At 46.1% G+C, this 20,051-nt stretch overlaps 1 protein-coding gene across 2 annotated transcripts; it reads right to left on the reverse strand.

The window, feature by feature from the left end:
* Positions 1 to 2,758: 2,758 nt before the first annotated feature.
* Positions 2,759 to 19,765, reverse strand: fbxo7 (F-box protein 7; the record flags this gene model as incomplete). 2 transcript variants are annotated; one of them, XM_042316282.1, is given in 9 exon segments in its annotated part: positions 2,759 to 2,802; positions 5,645 to 5,821; positions 7,993 to 8,088; positions 9,997 to 10,080; positions 12,645 to 12,789; positions 13,074 to 13,307; positions 15,821 to 16,142; positions 18,682 to 18,807; positions 19,538 to 19,765. In XM_042316282.1, coding segments are annotated over 8 exon segments (1,227 nt in total), but the record flags the coding sequence as incomplete, so codon positions are not given.
* Between the last annotated feature and the right edge of the window lie 286 nt (positions 19,766 to 20,051).

Raw genomic sequence — 20,051 nt, forward strand, 5'->3', positions numbered from 1 at the left:
TGTCTGAGTCCTAAATGACACCAGAGAGTTAGACAGTGTCTGAGTCTAAATGACACACCAGAGTTAGACAGTGTCTGAGTCCCAAAGGGAACCCTATTCCCTATATAGTGCACTACTTTAGACCAGAGCCCTATTCCTATATAGTGCACTACTTTAGACCAGAGCCCTATTCCCTATATAGTGCACTACTTTAGACCAGAGCCCTATTCCCTATATAGTGCACTACTTTAGACCAGAGCCCTATTCCCTATATAGTGCACTACTTTAGACCAGAGCCCTATTCCTATATAGTGCACTACTTTAGACCAGAGCCCTATTCCCTATATAGTGCACTACTTTAGACCAGAGCCCTATTCCCTATATAGTGCACTACTTTAGACCAGAGCCCTATTCCCTATACAGTGCACTACTTTAGACCAGAGCCCTATTCCCTATATAGTACACTACTTTAGTCTAGAACCCTATTCCCTATATAGTGCACTACTTTAGACCAGAGCCCTATTCCCTATATAGTACACTACTTTAGACCAGAGCCCTATTCCCTATATAGTACACTACTATAGACCAGAGCCCTATTCCCTATATAGTACACTACTATAGACCAGAGCCCTATTCCCTATATAGTGCACTACTTTAGACCAGATCCCTATATAGTGCACTACTTTAGACCAGAACCCTATGTAGTGCACTACTTTAGACCAGATCCCTACATAGTGCACTACTTTAGACCAGAACCCTATGTAGTGCACTACTTTAGACCAGAACCCTACGTACACTACTTTAGACCAGAACCCTACATAGTGCACTACTTTAGACCAGAGCCCTATTCCCTACATAGTGCACTACTATAGACCAGAGCCCTATTCCCTACATAGTGCACTACTTTAGACCAGAGCCCTATTCCCTATATAGTGCACTACTTTAGACCAGAGCCCTATTCCCTACATAGTGCACTACTATTCCATCTGTTGTAAACAGGAACAGATACTGATGAGACAGCATGTTACTCTGATGTGGGGTTTCAGCCGGGGTTTCAGTCACGTCAGATTTTCGCCGGTGTTTCAGTCACGTCAGATTGTAGCCGGGGTTTCAGTGACGTCAGATTGTAGCTGGGGGGTTTTATTCACGTCAGATTGTAGCCGGGGTTTTATTCACGTCAGATTGTAGCTGGGGTTTTATTCATGTCAGATTGTAGCTGGGGTTTCAGTCACGTCAGATTGTAGCTGGGGGGTTTATTCACGTCAGATTGTAGCTGGGTGGGGGTTTTATTCACGTCAGATTGTAGCCGGGGGTTTCAGTCACGTCAGATTGTAGCTGGGGGTTTTATTCACGTCAGATTGTAGTTTCAGTCACGTCAGGTAGCCGGGGTTTCAGTCACGTCAGATTGTAGCCGGGGTTTCAGTCACGTCAGATTGTAGCTGGGGTTTTATTCACGTCAGATTGTAGCTGGGGTTTTATTAATGTCAGATTGTAGCTGGGGTTTTCAGTCACGTCAGATTGTAGCTGGGGGGGTTTTATTCACGTCAGATTGTAGCTGGGGTTTCAGTCACGTCAGATTGTAGCTGGGGTTTATTCATGTCAGATTGTAGCTGGGGTTTCAGTCACGTCAGATTGTAGCCGGGGTTTTATTTACGTCAGATTGTCGCCGGTGTTTCAGTCACGTCAGATTGTAGCCGGGGTTTCAGTGACGTCAGATTGTAGCTGGGGTTTTATTCACGTCAGATTGTAGCTGGGGTTTCACCGACGTCAGATTGTAGCTGGGGTTTTATTCACGTCAGATTGTAGCTGTGGTTTTATTCATGTCAGATTGTAGCCGGGGTTTTATTCACGTCAGATTGTAGCTGGGGTTTCAGTCACGTCAGATTGTAGCTGGGGTTTCAGTCACGTCAGATTGTAGCTGGGGTTTATTCACGTCAGATTGTAGCCGGGGTTTCAGTCACGTCAGATTGTAGCTGGGGTTTTATTCACGTCAGATTGTAGCTGGGGTTTTATTCATGTCAGATTGTAGCTGGGGGTTTATTCACGTCAGATTGTAGCTGGGGGTTTCACCGACGTCAGATTGTAGCTGGGGTTTTATTCACGTCAGATTGTAGCTGGGGTTTTATTCACGTCAGATTGTAGCTGGGGTTTCAGTCACGTCAGATTGTAGCTGGGGTTTATTCATGTCAGATTGTAGCTGGGGTTTTATTCATGTCAGATTGTAGCCGGGGTTTCAGTCACGTCAGATTGTAGCTGGGGTTTCAGTCACGTCAGATTGTAGCTGGGGGTTTATTCATGTCAGATTGTAGCCAGATTGGGGGTTTATTCACGTCAGATTGTAGCTGGGTGGGGTTTTATTCACGTCAGATTGTAGCTGGGGTTTTATTCACATCAGATTGTAGCTGGGGTTTTATTCATGTCAGATTGTAGCTGGGGTGGGGTTATTCATGTCAGATTGTAGCTGGGGTTTTATTCACGTCAGATTGTAGCTGGGGTTTTCATGTCAGATTGTAGCTGGGGTTTCAGTCACGTCAGATTGTAGCTGGGGTTTCATTCACGTCAGATTGTAGCCGGGGTTTCAGTCACGTCAGATTGTAGCCGGGGTTTCAGTCACGTCAGATTGTAGCTGGGGTTTTATTCACGTCAGATTGTAGCTGGGGTTTTATTCACGTCAGATTGTAGTTTTTGAATAAATAGAGCTGAGACCAAACCCTTTAAACCGGGTCTGGACACGTGTTCAAAGTGCAGTCAATATATAGAATACTGGGACCTGACTCACCTCTCTCCACTGAGTGTCTCTGGCTCTGCTGTGGTCTTGGCCGTCTGCAACAGTCAAATAACAATCTCCATCACACAATATGCACTCAATAACTAACATATATTTAATACAGACGTCTCAGGAGAACAGACCTAGTTCTGCTCTGACATGTAGAATCTAACATATCTATAATACAGACGTCTCAGGAGAACAGTCCTAGTTCTGCTCTGACATGTAGAATCTAATATATCTATAATACAGACACCGACACGTCATTTAACAGACACTCTGGAGAGAGACCCTCCAGATAGACCAGAGTCCCTCCAGACAGGCCGGAGACCCTCCAGACAGACCAGAGACCCTCCAGACAGACCAGAGACCCTCCAGATAGACCAGAGACCCTCCAGACAGACCAGAGACCCTCCAGACAGACCAGAGACCCTCCAGACAGACCAGAGACCCTCCAGACAGACCAGAGACCCTCCAGACAGACCAGAGACCCTCCAGACAGACCAGAGACCCTCCAGACAGACCAGAAACCCTCCAGACAGACCAGAGACCCTCCAGATAGACCAGAGACCCTCCAGACAGACCAGAAACCTCCTGTCTTTTATGTGTGTTTATAAATATATCCGTGTGTGTGTGTGTGTTTACTGCCTTCCTGAAGACAAACAATGTATACGAAATGCTTCAGTCTGGTTTTAGACCCCATCATAGCACTGAGACGGCACTTGTGAAGGTGGTAAATGACATTTTAATGGCATCGGACCGAGGCTCTGCATCTGTCCTCGTGCTCCTAGACCTTAGTGCTGCTTTTGATACCATCGATCACCACATTCTTTTGGAGAGATTGGAAACCCAAATTGGTCTACACGGACAAGTTCTGGCCTGGTTTAGATCTTATCTGTCGGAAAGATATCAGTTTGTCTCTGTGAATGGTTTGTCCTCTGACAAATCAACTGTACATTTCGGTGTTCCTCAAGGTTCCGTTTTGGGACCACTATTGTTTTCACTATATATTTTACCTCTTGGGGATGTTATTCGAAAACATAATGTTAACTTTCACTGCTATGCGGATGACACACAGCTGTACATTTCAATGAAACATGGTGAAGCCCCAAAATTGCCCTTGCTAGAAGCATGTGTTTCAGACATAAGGAAGTGGATGGCTGCAAACTTTCTACTTTTAAACTCGGACAAAACAGAGATGCTTGTTCTAGGTCCCAAGAAACAAAGAGATCTTCTGTTGAATCTGACAATTAATCTTAATGGTTGTACAGTCGTCTCAAATAAAACTGTGAAGGACCTCGGCATTACTCTGGACCCTGATCTCTCTTTTGAAGAACATATCAAGACCATTTCAAGGACATCTTTTTTCCATCTACGTAACATTGCAAAAATCAGAAACTTTCTGTCCAAAAATGATGCAGAAAAATTAATCCATGCTTTTGTCACTTCTAGGTTAGACTACTGCAATGCTCTACTTTCCGGCTACCCGGATAAAGCACTAAATAAACTTCAGTTAGTACTAAATACGGCTGCTAGAATCCTGACTAGAACCAAAAATTTGATCATATTACTCCAGTGCGAGCCCCCTACACTGGCTTCCTGTCAAAGCAAGGGCTGATTTCAAGGTTTTACTGCTAACCTACAAAGCATTACATGGGCTTGCTCCTACCCATCTCTCTGATTTGGTCCTGCCGTACATACCTACACGTACGCTACGGTCACAAGACGCAGGCCTCCTAATAGTCCCTAGAATTTCTAAGCAAACAGCTGGAGGCAGGGCTTTCTCCTATAGAGCTCCATTTTTATGGAACGGTCTGCCTACCCATGTCAGAGACGCAAACTCGGTCTCAACCTTTAAGTCTTTACTGAAGACTCATCTCTTCAGTGGGTCATATGATTGAGTGTAGTCTGGCCCAGGAGTGGGAAGGTGAACGGAAAGGCTCTGGAGCAACGAACCGCCCTTGCTGTCTCTGCCTGGCCGGTTCCCCTCTTTCCACTGGGATTCTCTGCCTCTAACCCTATTACAGGGGCTGAGTCATTGGCTTACTGGGGCTCTCTCATGCCGTCCCTGGAAGGGGTGCGTCACCTGAGTGGGTTGATTCACTGATGTGGTCATCCTGTCTGGGTTGGCGCCCCCCCTTGGGTTGTGCCATGGCGGAGATCTTTGTGGGCTATACTCGGCCCTGTCTCAGGATGGTAAGTTGGTGGTTGAAGATATCCCTCTAGTGGTGTGGGGGCTGTGCTTTGGCAAAGTGGGTGGGGTTATATCCTTCCTGTTTGGCCCTGTCCGGGGTGTCCTCGGATGGGTCCACAGTGTCTCCTGACCCCTCCTGTCTCAGCCTCCAGTATTTATGCTGCAGTAGTTTATGTGTCGGGGCTAGGGTCAGTTTGTTATATCTGGAGTACTTCTCCTGTCCTATTCAGTGTCCTGTGTGAATCTAAGTGTGCGTTCTCTAATTCTCTCCTTCTCTCTCTCAGAGGACCTGAGCCCTAGGACCATGCCCCAGGATTACCTGACATGATGACTCCTTGCTGTCCCCAGTCCACCTGGCCGTGCTGCTGCTTCAGTTTCAACTGTTCTGCCTTCTTATTATTCGAACATGCTGATCATTTATGAACATTTGAACATCTTGGCCATGTTCTGTTATAATCTCCACCCGGCACAGCCAGAAGAGGACTGGCCACCCCACATAGCCTGGTTCCTCTCTAGGTTTCTTCCTAGGTTTTGGCCTTTCTAGGGAGTTTTTCCTAGCCACCGTGCTTCTACACCTGCATTGCTTGCTGTTTGGGGTTTTAGGCTGGGTTTCTGTACAGCACTTTGAGATATCAGCTGATGTACGAAGGGCTATATAAATACATTTGATTTGATTTGTTTGTATGTGTGTGCGTTTGTCCTACCTCGGAAGTCTCTGCGGTAGAGGTGTCTCCAGAGGGCCGGGTCTGTGGTGGTCTGGTGGAGGTGTCTGTTGACCGAGGAGAGGGCCAGGAGAGAGGAGACATCCAGCAGTCTCAGCACCCTCAGTAACAGCTCTGGAGGAAGGACTGGCAGGCCAAACACTGCTGGCAGGGCCATGGCTGTTATACCACCACCAGACAACAGGGGAGACAGAGAGTTACAACACTGCTGGCAGGATCATGGCTGTTATACCATCACCAGACAACAGGGGGAGACAGGGAGTAATGTATTTGACACATTGGTCATTAACGTTTGCTATTCAATGATTTTAAATGATTGCAGTGAGATCTGAGACCAATGTCATATTTCCAGATATTTCCTTCTTAATAACAGTAATCCATATCTACCTCACAGTACTATTTATTTCTTAGTAACAGTACTACATATCTACCTCACAGTACTATTTATTTCTTAGTAACAGTACTACATATCTACTTCACAGTACTATATATTTAATAACAGTACTATATATCTACATCCCAGTACTATATTTAATAACAGTACTATACATCTACATCCCAGTACTATATATTTAATAACAGTACTATATATCTACATCCCAGTACTATATATCTACATCCCAGAACTATATATCTACATCCCAGTATTATTTATTTAATAACAGTACTATATATCTACATCCCAGTACTATTTATATCTACATCCCAGTACTATATATTTAATAACAGTACTATATATCTACATCCCAGGACTATATATTTAATAACAGTACTATATATCTACATCCCAGTACTATATATCTACATCCCAGTACTATATATCTACATCCCAGTACTATATATCTACATCCCAGTACTATATATCTACATCCCAGTACTATATACCTACATCCCAGTACTATATATTTAATAACAGTACTATATATCTACATCCCAGTACTATATATCTACATCCCAGTACTATTTATTTAATAACAGTACTATATATCTACATCCCAGTACTATATATCTACATCCCAGTACTATTTATTTAATAACAGTACTATATATCTACATCCCAGTACTATATATTTAATAACAGTACTATATATCTACATCCCAGTACTATATATTTAATAACAGTACTATATATCTACATCCCAGTACTATATATTTAATAACAGTATTATATATCTACATCCCAGTACTATATATTTAATAACAGTACTATATATCTACATCCCAGAACTATATATCTACATCCCAGTACTATATATCTACATTACAGTACTATTTATTTAATAACAGTACTATATAGCTACATCCCAGTACTATATATCTACATCCCATTACTATATATCTACATCCCAGTACTATTTATTTAATAACAGTACTATATATCTACATCCCAGTACTATACATTTAATAACAGTACTATATGTCTACATCCCAGGACTATATATTTAATAACAGTACTATATATTTAATAACAGTACTATATATCTACATCCCAGTACTATATATTTAATAACAGTATTATATATCTACATCCCAGTACTATATATTTAATAACAGTACTATATATCTACATCCCAGAACTATATATCTACATCCCAGTACTATATATCTACATTACAGTACTATTTATTTAATAACAGTACTATATAGCTACATCCCAGTACTATATATCTACATCCCAGTACTATATATTTAATAACAGTACTATATATCTACATCCCAGTACTATATATTTAATAACAGTACTATACATCTACATCCCAGTACTATTTATTTAATAACAGTACTATATATCTACATCCCAGTACTATATATTTAATAACAGTACTATATATCTACATCCCAGTACTATATATTTAATAACAATACTATATATCTACATCCCAGAACTATATACCTACATCCCAGTACTATATATCTACATCCCAGTACTATATATCTACATCCCAGTACTATATATCTACATCCCAGTACTATTTATTTAATAACAGTACTATGTATCTACATCCCAGTACTATTTATTTAATAACAGTACTATACATCTACATCCCAGTACTATATATTTAATAACAGTACTATATATCTACATCCCAGTACTATTTATTTAATAACAGTACTATACATCTACATCCCAGTACTATATATTTAATAACAGTACTATATATCTACATCCCAGTACTATATATTTAATAACAGTACTATATATCTACATCCCAGTACTATATAGTTAATAACAGTACTATATATTTAATAACAGCACTAAATATCTACATCCCAGTACTGTATATCTACTGGTCTTTGAAGAACAGGACTATATATCTACATCCCAGTACCTTCTCTGGCTGAAGCTATCAGAGGATACACCAGCTGGTCTTTGAAGACCCGGGACAACTTCCTCAGCTCTGTGTAGACGGCCGCTGCACTGTCACCTGTGGATCAACACACAGAACAGACACTAAAACCTGGAACAGGACAGACAGAACAGACACTGTCACCTGTGGATCAACACACAGAACAGACACTGTCACCTGTGGATCAACACAAAGAACAGACACTGTCACCCGTGGATCAACACACTGAACAGACACTATCACCTGGAACAGGACAGACAGAACAGACACTATCACCTGGAACAGGACAGACAGAACAGACACTATCACCTGGAACAGAACAGACACTGTCACCTGGGACAGAACAGACAAAACAGACACTATCACCTGGGACAGAACAGACACTATCACCTGGAACAGAACAGACAGAACAGACACTGTCACCTGGAACAGAACAGACAGTGTCACCTGGAATAGAACAGACAGAACCGACACTGTCACCTGGAACAGAACAGACAGTGTCACCTGGAACAGTACAGACAGAACAGACACTATAACCTGGGACAGGACAGACACTATCACCTGGAACAGAACAGACACTGTCACCTGGAACAGAACAGACACTATCACCTGGAACAGAACAGACACTGTCACCTGGGACAGAACAGACACTGTCACCTGGGACAGAACAGACACTGTCACCTGGGACAGAACAGACACTGTCACCTGGGACAGAACAGACACTGTCACCTGGGACAGAACAGACACTGTCACCTGGGACAGAACAGACACTGTCACCTGGAACAGAACAGACACTATCACCTGGAACAGAACAGACACTGTCACCTGTGGATCAACACACAGAACAGACACCTGGAACAGTACAGACACTGTCACCTGTGGATCAACACACAGAACAGACACCTGGAACAGTACAGACACTGTCACCTGGAACAGAACAGACAGAACACACTAACCTGTCCACTGGTCAGTCACACTAACTTGTCCACTGGTCAGTCACACTAACCTGTCTACTGGTCAGTCACACTAACCTGTCCACTGGTCAGTCACCAGACACACTAACCTGTCCACTGGTCAGTCACACAAACCTGCCCACTGGTCAGTCACACCAACCTGTCCACTGGTCAGTCACACTAACCTGCCCACTGGTCAGTCACCAGACACACTAACCTGTCCACTGGTCAGTCACACTAACCTGTCCACTGGTCAGTCACACTAACCTGTCCACTGGTCAGTCACCAGACACACTAACCTGTCCACTGGTCAGTCACACAAACCTGCCCACTGGTCAGTCACACTAACCTGTCCACTGGTCAGTCACCAGACACACTAACCTGTCCACTGGTCAGTCACACAAACCTGCCCACTGGTCAGTCACACTAACCTGCCCACTGGTCAGTCCTAACCTGCCCACTGGTCAGTCACACTAACCTGCCCACTGGTCAGTCACACTAACCTGTCCACTGGTCAGTCACACTAACCTGCCCACTGGTCAGTCACCAGACACACTAACCTGTCCACTGGTCAGTCACACAAACCTGTCCACTGGTCAGTCACACTAACCTGCCCACTGGTCAGTCACCAGTCACACAGAACCTGTCCACTGGTCAGTCACACTAACCTGTCCACTGGTCAGTCACACTAACCTGTCCACTGGTCAGTGACACTAACCTGTCCACTGGTCAGTCACACTAACCTGTCCACTGGTCAGTCACCAGACACACTAACCTGTCCACTGGTCAGTCACACAAACCTGCCCACTGGTCAGTCACCAGTCACACAGAACCTGTCCACTGGTCAGTCACACTAACCTGTCCACTGGTCAGTCACACTAACCTGTCCACTGGTCAGTCACACTAACCTGTCCACTGGTCAGTCACACTAACCTGTCCACTGGTCAGTCACACTAACCTGTCCACTGGTCAGTCACACTAACCTGTCCACTGGTCAGTCACACTAACCTGTCCACTGGTCAGTCACACTAACCTGTCCACTGGTCAGTCACATAGGTGGAGGGTTTCAGCGACAGTTTCCTCACTGTGTCCACCTGCTGGTTCATCTTCAGGGTGGCTGCAGAGGGGAGCAATATACCGATGAATCAGGGGGGAGACCAATCAATAATGATAAGCAGAGATGGATCAAACATATAGCTATGTCAAAGACTGAGACTGCCTTCCAGATGGCCACTATAGAGCCCTTCCAGATGGTCCCCTATAGAGCCCTTCCAGATGGTCCCCTATAGAGCCCTTCCACATGGCCCCCTATAGAGCCCTTCTAGATGGTCCCCTATAGAGCCCTTCCAGATGGTCCCCTATAGAGCCCTTCCACATGGCCCCCTATAGAGCCCTACGGTCCTTCCAGATGGCCCCCTATAGAGCCCTACGGTCCTTCCAGATGGCCCCTATAGAGCCCTACGGTCCTTCCAGATGGCCCCCTATAGAGCCCTACGGTCCTTCCAGATGGCCCCTATAGAGCCCTACGGTCCTTCCAGATGGCCCCCTATAGAGCCCTACGGTCCTTCCAGATGGCCCCTATAGAGCCCTACGGTCCATCCAGATGGCACCTATAGAGCCCTACGGTCCTTCCAGATGGCCCCTATAGAGCCTACGGTCCTTCCAGATGGCCCCCTATAGAGCCCTACGGTCCTTCCAGATGGCCCCCTATAGAGCCCTACGGTCCTTCCAGATGGCCCCTATAGAGCCCTACGGTCCTTCCAGATGGCCCCCTATAGAGCCCTACGGTCCTTCCAGATGGCCCCTATAGAGTTCTATGGGGCTTCCAGATGGCCCCCTATAGAGCCCTTCCAGATGGCCCCCTATAGAGCCCTTCCAGATGGCCCCTATAGAGCCCTATGGTCCTTCCAGATGGCCCCTATAGAGCCCTTCCAGGTGGCCCCTATAGAGCCCTATGGTCCTTCCAGATGGCCCCCTATAGAGCCCTATGGTTCTTCCAGATGGCCCCTATAGAACCCTGTGGTCCTTCCAGATGGCCCCTATAGAGCCCTATGGTCCTTCCAGATGGCCCCTATAGAGCCCTTCCAGATGGCCCCTATAGAGCCCTATGGTCCTTCCAGATGGTCCCCTATAGAGCCCTTCCACATGGCCCCTATAGAGCCCTTCTAGATGGCCCCCTATAGAGCCCTTCCAGATGGCCCCCTATAGAGCCCTTCCACATGGCCCCTATAGAGCCCTTCCACATGGCCCCTATAGAGCCCTGCCACATGGCCCCTATAGAGCCCTTCCACATGGCCCCTATAGAGCCCTTCCAGATGGCCCCCATAGAGCCCTTCCAGATGGCCCCCTATAGAGCCCTATGGTCCTTCTAGATGGCCCCTTTAGAGCCCTTCCAGATGGCCCCCTATAGAGCCCTTCCAGATGGCCCCTATAGAGCCCTTCCACATGGCCCCTATAGAGCCCTTCCACATGGCCCCCTATAGAGCCCTTCCACATGGCCCCCTATAGAGCCCTTCCAGATGGCCCCTATAGAGCCCTTCCACATGGCCCCTATAGAGCCCTTCCACATGGCCCCCTATAGAGCCCTTCCACATGGCCCCCTATAGAGCCCTATGGTCCTTCTAGATGGCCCCCTATAGAGCCCTTCCAGATGGCCCCCTATAGAGCCCTTCCAGATGGCCCCCTATAGAGCCCTTCCAGATGGCCCCCTATAGAGCCCTTCCAGATGGCCCCCTATAGAGCCCTTCCAGATGGATAGAGCCCTTCCACATGGCCCCTATAGAGCCCTTCCACATGGCCCCTATAGAGCCCTTCTAGATGGCCCCCTATAGAGCCCTTCCAGATGGCCCCCTATAGAGCCCTTCCAGATGGCCCCCTATAGAGCCCTTCTAGATGGCCCCCTATAGAGCCCTTCCACATGGCCCCCTATAGAGCCCTTCTAGATGGCCCCCTATAGAGCCCTTCCAGATGGCCCCCTATAGAGCCCTTCCAGATGGCCCCCTATAGAGCCCTTCCACATGGCCCCTATAGAGCCCTTCCACATGGCCCCTATAGAGCCCTTCTAGATGGCCCCCTATAGAGCCCTTCCACATGGCCCCCTATAGAGCCCTTCCACATGGCCCCTATAGAGCCCTATGGCCCTTCCAGATGGCCCCTATAGAGCCCTTCCAGATGGCCCCCTATAGAGCCCTATGTTCCTTCTAGATGGCCCCTTTAGAGCCCTTCCAGATGGCCCCCTATAGAGCCCTTCCAGATGGCCCCCTATAGAGCCCTTCCAGATGGCCCCTATAGAGCCCTTCCAGATGGCCCCTATAGAGCCCTATGTTCCTTCTAGATGGCCCCTTTAGAGCCCTTCCAGATGGCCCCCTATAGAGCCCTTCCAGATGGCCCCCTATAGAGCCCTTCCAGATGGCCCCCTATAGAGCCCTTCCAGATGGCCCCCTATAGAGCCCTATGGTCCTTCTAGATGGCCCCTTTAGAGCCCTTCCAGATGGCCCCCTATAGAGCCCTTCCAGATGGCCCCCTATAGAGCCCTATGGTCCTTCTAGATGGCCCCTTTAGAGCCCTTCCAGATGGCCCCTATAGAGCCCTTCCAGATGGCCCCCTATAGAGCCCTATGGTCCCTGGTCAGAAGTAATAAACCCCATTTGGGACACAGCTTTGAGAAACAGTGAGACTGACCGTTGATAACCAGAACGGGTCCCATGGGGACAGCTAGGACCAAGGCCAGGCTGTCGTCACAGAGAGGATGGGCATACTGCAGTCTGTACAGCCCTCCTGGTGCCCTCCACCCAGCTGGCATCTCACCAGGACGCCCCTCAGAGCCCTACACACACACACACACACAATTTAGGGAATAGGGTTCTGGTCAACAGTAGTGCACTATGTAGGGACTAGGGTGCCATTTGGGATGCAAATCCCAGAGAGAATCTCAATTGCATACTCCTAGCGTCCTCTCTCCTCGCCTCCTTCTCAAACCCATTGGATGAGAAAGCCAGAGGTCCCTCCCACCTGACCTTCTCCTCCAATGGGTTTTGAGGAAGGAAGCAGAGAGGAATGCAAGGAGTATTCAATTGAGATTGTCCCCCCCAGTCTCCTGTAGAGGCTTACCTGACACAGGAAGCCAGTCTCCACCATCAGGAGGTGGACTGCCACCATCAGGGCATCACAGGTACTGCTGCTCTGAGCCTGGTGGTACAGAACCTCCAGGGAATGGGGTACCTTCCCTCCTTCTGCCTCCCCACACAGCATGGGCTCCCACACCCACTGACCTGCCTCTTCTTCCTGCTCCTCCTCCTCTCTGACCACTTCCCGTTGAGGCTCCGCCCCCTTGCTGGTGCTGGCCTGGATCAACAACACAAATCAGCATGGTGACTATCTGGTACTGAGAAGAAAGTCAACAGCAGTGTCCTATTAGAGTTATACAAAACTCACAGTAAAAGCATACGATTTACCGACACATTATATATACACACACACACACACACACACACATACATACATACATACATATTTACATACATACATACATACATACATATTTACATACATACATACATACATATTTACACATACATACATACATACATATTTACATACATACATACATACATATTTACATACATACATACATACATACATACATATTTACTTACATACATACATACATATTTACTTACATACATACATACATATTTACATACATACATACATAAAAATATCACATTTACATATTATTACATATTTACATAGTATTCAGACCCTTTACTCAGTACTTTACTTAATTTTTTTATTTATTTTTTTATTTCACCTTTATTTAGCCAGGTTGGCTAGTTGAGAACACCTTTATTTAACCAGGTAGGCTAGTTGAGAACACCTTTATTTAACCAGGTAGGCTAGTTGAGAACACCTTTATTTAACCAGGTAGGCTAGTTGAGAACACCTTTATTTAACCAGGTAGGCTAGTTGAGAACACCTTTATTTAACCAGGTAGGCTAGTTGAGAACACCTTTATTTAACCAGGTAGGCTAGTGGAGAACACCTTTATTTAACCAGGTAGGCCAGTTGAGAACACCTTTATTTAACCAGGTAGGCCAGTTGAGAACACCTTTATTTAACCAGGTAGGCCAGTTGAGAACACCTTTATTTAACCAGGTAGGCTAGTTGAGAACACCTTTATTTAACCAGGTAGACTAGTTGAGAACACCTTTATTTAACCAGGTAGGCCAGTTGAGAACACCTTTATTTAACCAGGTAGGCCAGTTGAGAACACCTTTATTTAACCAGGTAGGCCAGTTGAGAACACCTTTATTTAACCAGGTAGGCCAGTTGAGAACAAGTTCTCATTTGCAACTGCGACCTGGCCAAGATAAAGCATAGCAGTGTGAAAAGACACCAATCACCTTTGGCAGCGATTACAGCCTCGAGTCTTCTTGGGTATGACGCTACAAGCTTGGCACACCTGTATTTGGGGAGTTTCTCCCATTCTTCTCTGCAGATCCTCTCAAGCTCTGTCAGGTTGGATGAGGAGTGTTGCTGCACAGCTATTTTCAGGTCTCTCCAGAGATGTTCGATCGGGTTCAAGTCCGGGCTCTGGCTGGGCCACTCAAGGACATTGAGACTTGTCCCGAAGCCACACCTGCATTTTCTTGTCTGTGTGCTTTGGGTCGTTGTCCTGTTTGAAGGTGAACCTTCACCCCAGTCTGAGATCATGAGTGCCTTGGAGCCGGTTTCATTCAATGATCTCTCTGTACTTTGCTCTGTTCATATTTCCCTCAATCCTGACTCGTCTCCCAGGCCCTGCTGCTGAAAAACATCCCCACAGCATGATGCTGCTACCACCACGCTTCACTGTAGGGATGGTGCCAGGTTTCCTCCAGACGTTACGCTTGGCCTTCAGACCAAACAGTTCAATCTTGGTTTCATCAGACCAGAGAATCTTGTTCCTCATGGTCTAAGAGTCTTTAGGTGGCTTTTTGGCAAACTCCAAGTGGGCTGTCATGTTCCTTTTACTGAGGAGTGGCTTCCATCTGGCCACTCTACCATAAAGGCCTGATTGGTGGAGTGCTGCAGAGATGGTTGTCCTTCTGGAAGGTTGTCCCATCTCCCCAGAGATACTCTGGAGCTCTGTCAGAGTGACCATTGGGTTCTTGGTCAGCTCCTTGACCATGGCCCTGCTCGAGTCTTGGTGATTTCAAACATCTTCCATTTAAGAGTGATGGAGGCCACTGTGTTCTTGGGGACCTTCAAGGCTGCAGAAATGTTTTGGAAACCTTCCCCAGATCTGTGCCTCGACACAAACCTGTCTCGGAGCTCTACGGACAATTCATTCGACCTCATGGCTTGGTTTTTGCTCTGACATGCACTGTTAACTGAGGGACCTTATATAGACAGGTGTGTGCCTTTCCAAATCATGTCCAATCAATTGAATTTATGATAGGGGGAGAAAAATCTCAAGGATGATCAATGGAAACAGGATGCACCTGAGCTCAATTTTGAGTCTCATAGCAAAGGGTCTGAATACTTTTGTAAATAAGGTATGTTTTTTTATTTTTTTTAATAAATTTGCAAAAAATCCGAAAAAAATCTGTTTTCACGTTGTCATTATGGGGTATTGTGATGTCATTATGGGGTATTGTGATGTCATTATGGGGTATTGTGATGTCATTATGGGGTATTGTGTGTAGATTGAAGAGGGAAAAAATAATTGAATCAATTATAGAATAAGGTTGTAACTTAACAAAATGTGGAAAAAGTCAAGGGGTCTGAATACTTTTATTGTAATATACTACTACTATATTCTACTACTACTATACTGTAATATAATATACTGCTGGTGTTAGGAGATGAGGGCTCACCTCACTGGAGCGTTGGGCTGGTGGGTGTACAGCTTGGTACAGCCCAGGACTACTACTACTGATGCTGCTGTTGTTGCTGGGTGACTGGCGGGCTGAAGAGGCAAAGGCAGCAGAGGAAGCAGGGGAGCCTGAGGGCCAGCCTGGCTGGGCTGAGGGAGCAGGGGCAGCGGAGGGGGCAGAGGTGGCGGAGGGCACAGCCACAGATGGAGGCAAGATGACACAGACCAGGTCCCCAGTGACGATGCCACAAGAGGACAAAGTCTGACCAGAGTCAGATAGAAGATCTGAGCCATTCAGGGACAAGGTGAACTCTGTGTCTGGGCTGTGGGGGACAGAGGAGAGTTAGGATCTGAACCGTTCAGGGACACTCTGTGTCTGGGCTGTGGGGGACAAGGTGAACTCTGTGTCTGGGCTGTGGGGGACAGAGGAGAGTTAGGATCTGAACCGTTCAGGGACAAGGTGAACTCTGTGTCTGGGCTGTGGGGGACAGAGGAGAGTTAGGATCTGAACCGTTCAGGGACAAGGTGAACTCTGTGTCTGGGCTGTGGGGGACAGAGGAGAGTTAGGATCTGAACCTGGGCTTCAGGGACAAGGTGAACTCTGTGTCTGGGCTGTGGGGGACAGAGGAGAGTTAGGATCTGAACCGTTCAGGGACAAGGTGAACTCTGTGTCTGGGCTGTGTGTCTGGGGGGACAGAGGAGAGTTAGGATCTGAACCGTTCAGGGACAAGGTGAACTCTGTGTCTGGGCTGTGGGGGACAGAGGAGAGTTAGGATCTGAACCGTTCAGGGACAAGGTGAACTCTGTGTCTGGGCTGTGGGGGACAGAGGAGAGTTAATCAAATGTTTGCTTAACACAAACCATTGAGTTCTACGTTTAATAAACCATACAACTATGAACAATGACCTCTGAACAATTTACACAATACATTTAAAAATACCACATTTACTGGAAAAACTCCAGATGCAAAGTTTGGTTCCAGAATTACAGTAAAATCTCCCTTAGTTTTATTCTGTTAGCAATAAAACTAGTTTTTCCTCTAAAATTGTAAGTGGGCATTTTTAAAAGTCGTCCTTGTGCATGGAGTTGTATGGTTTGTTAAACTTTGAAATCAATGTTTTTTGTTCGGCAGACATTTTAGAGTGAAAATCTAAATCTAGTCTACCATGGAATTGCCCTTTAGCAACAGAAGGAGAAAGTGACTAACCTGAGGGACTAACTAACCTGAGGGACTAAGCTGAGGGTCTAACTAACCTGAGGGTCTAACTAACCTGAGGGACTAACCTGAGGGACTAACTAACCTGAGGGACTAACCTGAGGGACTAACTAACCTGAGGGACTAACTAACCAGAGGGACTAACTAACCTGAGGGACTAACCTGAGGGACTAACTGAAGGTCTAACTAACCTGAGGGACTAACTAACCTGAGGGACCTAACTAACCTGAGGGACTAACTAACCTGAGGGTCTAACTAACCTGAGGGACTAACTAACCTGAGGGACTAACTAACCTGAGGGACTAACTAACCTGAGGGTCTAACTAAACCTGAGGGACTAACTAACCTGAGGGACTAACTAACCTGAGGGTCTAACTAACCTGAGGGACTAACTAACCTGAGGGACTAACTAACCTGAGGGACTAACTAACCTGAGGGACTAACTAACCTGAGGGACTAACTAACCTGAGGGGAGGGACTAACTAACCTGAGGGACTAACTAACCTGAGGGACTAACTAACCTGAGGGTCTAACTAACCTGAGGGACTAACTAACCTGAGGGACTAACTAACCTGAGGGTCTAACTGAGGGACTAACTAACCTGAGGGACTAACTAACCTGAGGGTCTAACTAACCTGAGGGACTAACTAACCTGAGGGTCTAACTAACCTGAGGGACTAACTAACCTGAGGGTCTAACTAACCTGAGGGTCTAACTAACCTGAGGGACTAACCTGAGGGACTAACTAACCTGAGGGACTAACCTGAGGGACTAACTAACCTGAGAGACTAACCTGAGGGACTAACTAACCTGAGGGTCTAACTAACCTGAGGGACTAACTAACCTGAGGGACTAACTAACCTGAGGGACTAACTAACCTGAGGGACTAACTAACCTGAGGGACTAACCTGAGGGACTAACTAACCTGAGGGACTAACCTGAGGGACCTGAGGGTCTAACTAACCTGAGGGACTAAACCTGAGGGACTAACTAACCTGAGGGACTAACTAACCTGAGGGACTAACTAACCTGAGGGACTAACTAACCTGAGGACTAACTAACCTGAGGGTCTAACTAACCTGAGGGTAACTAACCTAACTAACCTGAGGGACTAACTAACCTGAGGGTCTAACTAACCTGAGGGTCTAACTAACCTGAGGGTCTAACTAACCTGAGGGTCTAACTAACCTGAGGGTCTAACTAACCTGAGGGACTAACTAACCTGAGGGACTAACTAACCTGAGGGACTAACTAACCTGAGGGTCTAACTAACCTGAGGGACTAACTAACCTGAGGGACTAACTAACCTAACTAACCTGAGGGACTAAACCTGAGGGTCTAACTAACCTGAGGGACTAACTAACCTGAGGGACTAACTAACCTGGGACTAACCTGAGGGACTAAGACTAACCTGAGGGTCTAACTAACCTGAGGGTCTAACTAACCTGAGGGACTAACTAACCTGAGGGACTAACTAACCTGAGGGACTAACTAACCTGAGGACTAACTAACCTGAGGGACTAACCTGAGGGACTAACTAACCTGAGGGACCTAACTAACCTGAGGGACTAACTAACCCTGAGGGACTAACCTGAGGGACTAACTAACCTGAGGGAGGGACTAACTAACCTGAGAGACTAACTAACCTGAGGCCATGTGAAGGCAGAAGGATCTCTCTGATTTGAACTAACCTGAGCTCTGTCAGAGTGGGCTCCTCTCCCTCCAGCTTCACCGGGCTGGTCTGCTTGTTTATCCTCACACGTAGTTTCATGCTTAGGAGAGAGAGACCGACGGACAGGGAGGAGAGAGAGAGAGAGAGAGACAGAGACAGAGAGAGAGGAGACAGACGGAGAGAGAGAGACCGATGGGACAGGGAGAGAGAGAGAGACAGAGAGAGAGAGAGAGATGGGACAGGGAGAGAGAGAGAGAGAGAGAGAGAGAGAGAGAGAGAGAGAGAGAGAGACCAGTGAGGGAGAGAGAGAGAGACCGATGGGACAGGGTTAGGTAACCAACACACAGAACACGATCAGACATTTTAAGGACACAAATTCAATCATTCAGACCCAATTGTGGTCTTCTCTCCCTGGTTCATCATGAATCATTACGGTCATCTTCCAAAACACCCTTTCACAAAGCGCCCAACTTTCTGAGCAGGATGTCAGTTTTCACAATGAAGTAGAAAACCCTTGGCAACGTCACCTCTTTACAGTAGAAACACAATGCTAGCTGGAATTCATTCACTTTCATTTCTTGCCAACTGTGTTTTTAAGAAAGACTGAATTATGAAAGTAAAACGGTAACATTCATCAGTGTAACAATCTAACGTTATAGCAGGTACACTGGCCTAGAAATTCATACAGTATACAGATACGTTTCATTATGCACAGCACACTTCTGGTATGATGGTGTTAATCTAGCTAGAACAATACAAACCTACATGTAGAAGAGCAGCTAGCTGGTTAACCTACCTGGTAGCTAGCTAGCCAGCAGCATTTCACTTACTTTAGTTTAGTTGTTGTCTCTTGTTATTAACTTATTGCAAGCCTTAATCATGTCACACCATACAGTTCATGTTAACTAAAGAGGTCTTAATTGCAAGTAGAGATAGTTTAAGATTTCCACGTATTACAATCGAGAAGATAGAAGAGGCTTTGACAGAAGCTAGATGGTCAACAACTGTTATCAAATAGTTGACTGCAACTACGGAAAGAGATTAGCGTTCTGACTTCAACTACGGACTTCAAACGGAAAGAGATTAGCGTTCTGACTTCAACTACGGAAAGAGATTAGCGTTCTGACTTCAACTACGGAAAGAGATTAGCGTTCTGACTTCAACTACGGAAAGAGATTAGCGTTCTGACTTCAACTACGGAAATAGATTAGCGTTCTGACTTCAACTACGGAAAGAGATTAGCGTTCTGACTTCAACTACGGAAAGAGATTAGCGTTCTGACTTCAACTACGGAAATAGATTAGCGTTCTGACTTCAACTACGGAAAGAGATTAGCGTTCTGAC

The sequence above is a fragment of the Oncorhynchus tshawytscha genome, unplaced genomic scaffold (assembly GCF_018296145.1).
Source record: "Oncorhynchus tshawytscha isolate Ot180627B unplaced genomic scaffold, Otsh_v2.0 Un_contig_3229_pilon_pilon, whole genome shotgun sequence".
In the NCBI taxonomy this organism is placed as follows: domain Eukaryota; kingdom Metazoa; phylum Chordata; class Actinopteri; order Salmoniformes; family Salmonidae; genus Oncorhynchus; species Oncorhynchus tshawytscha.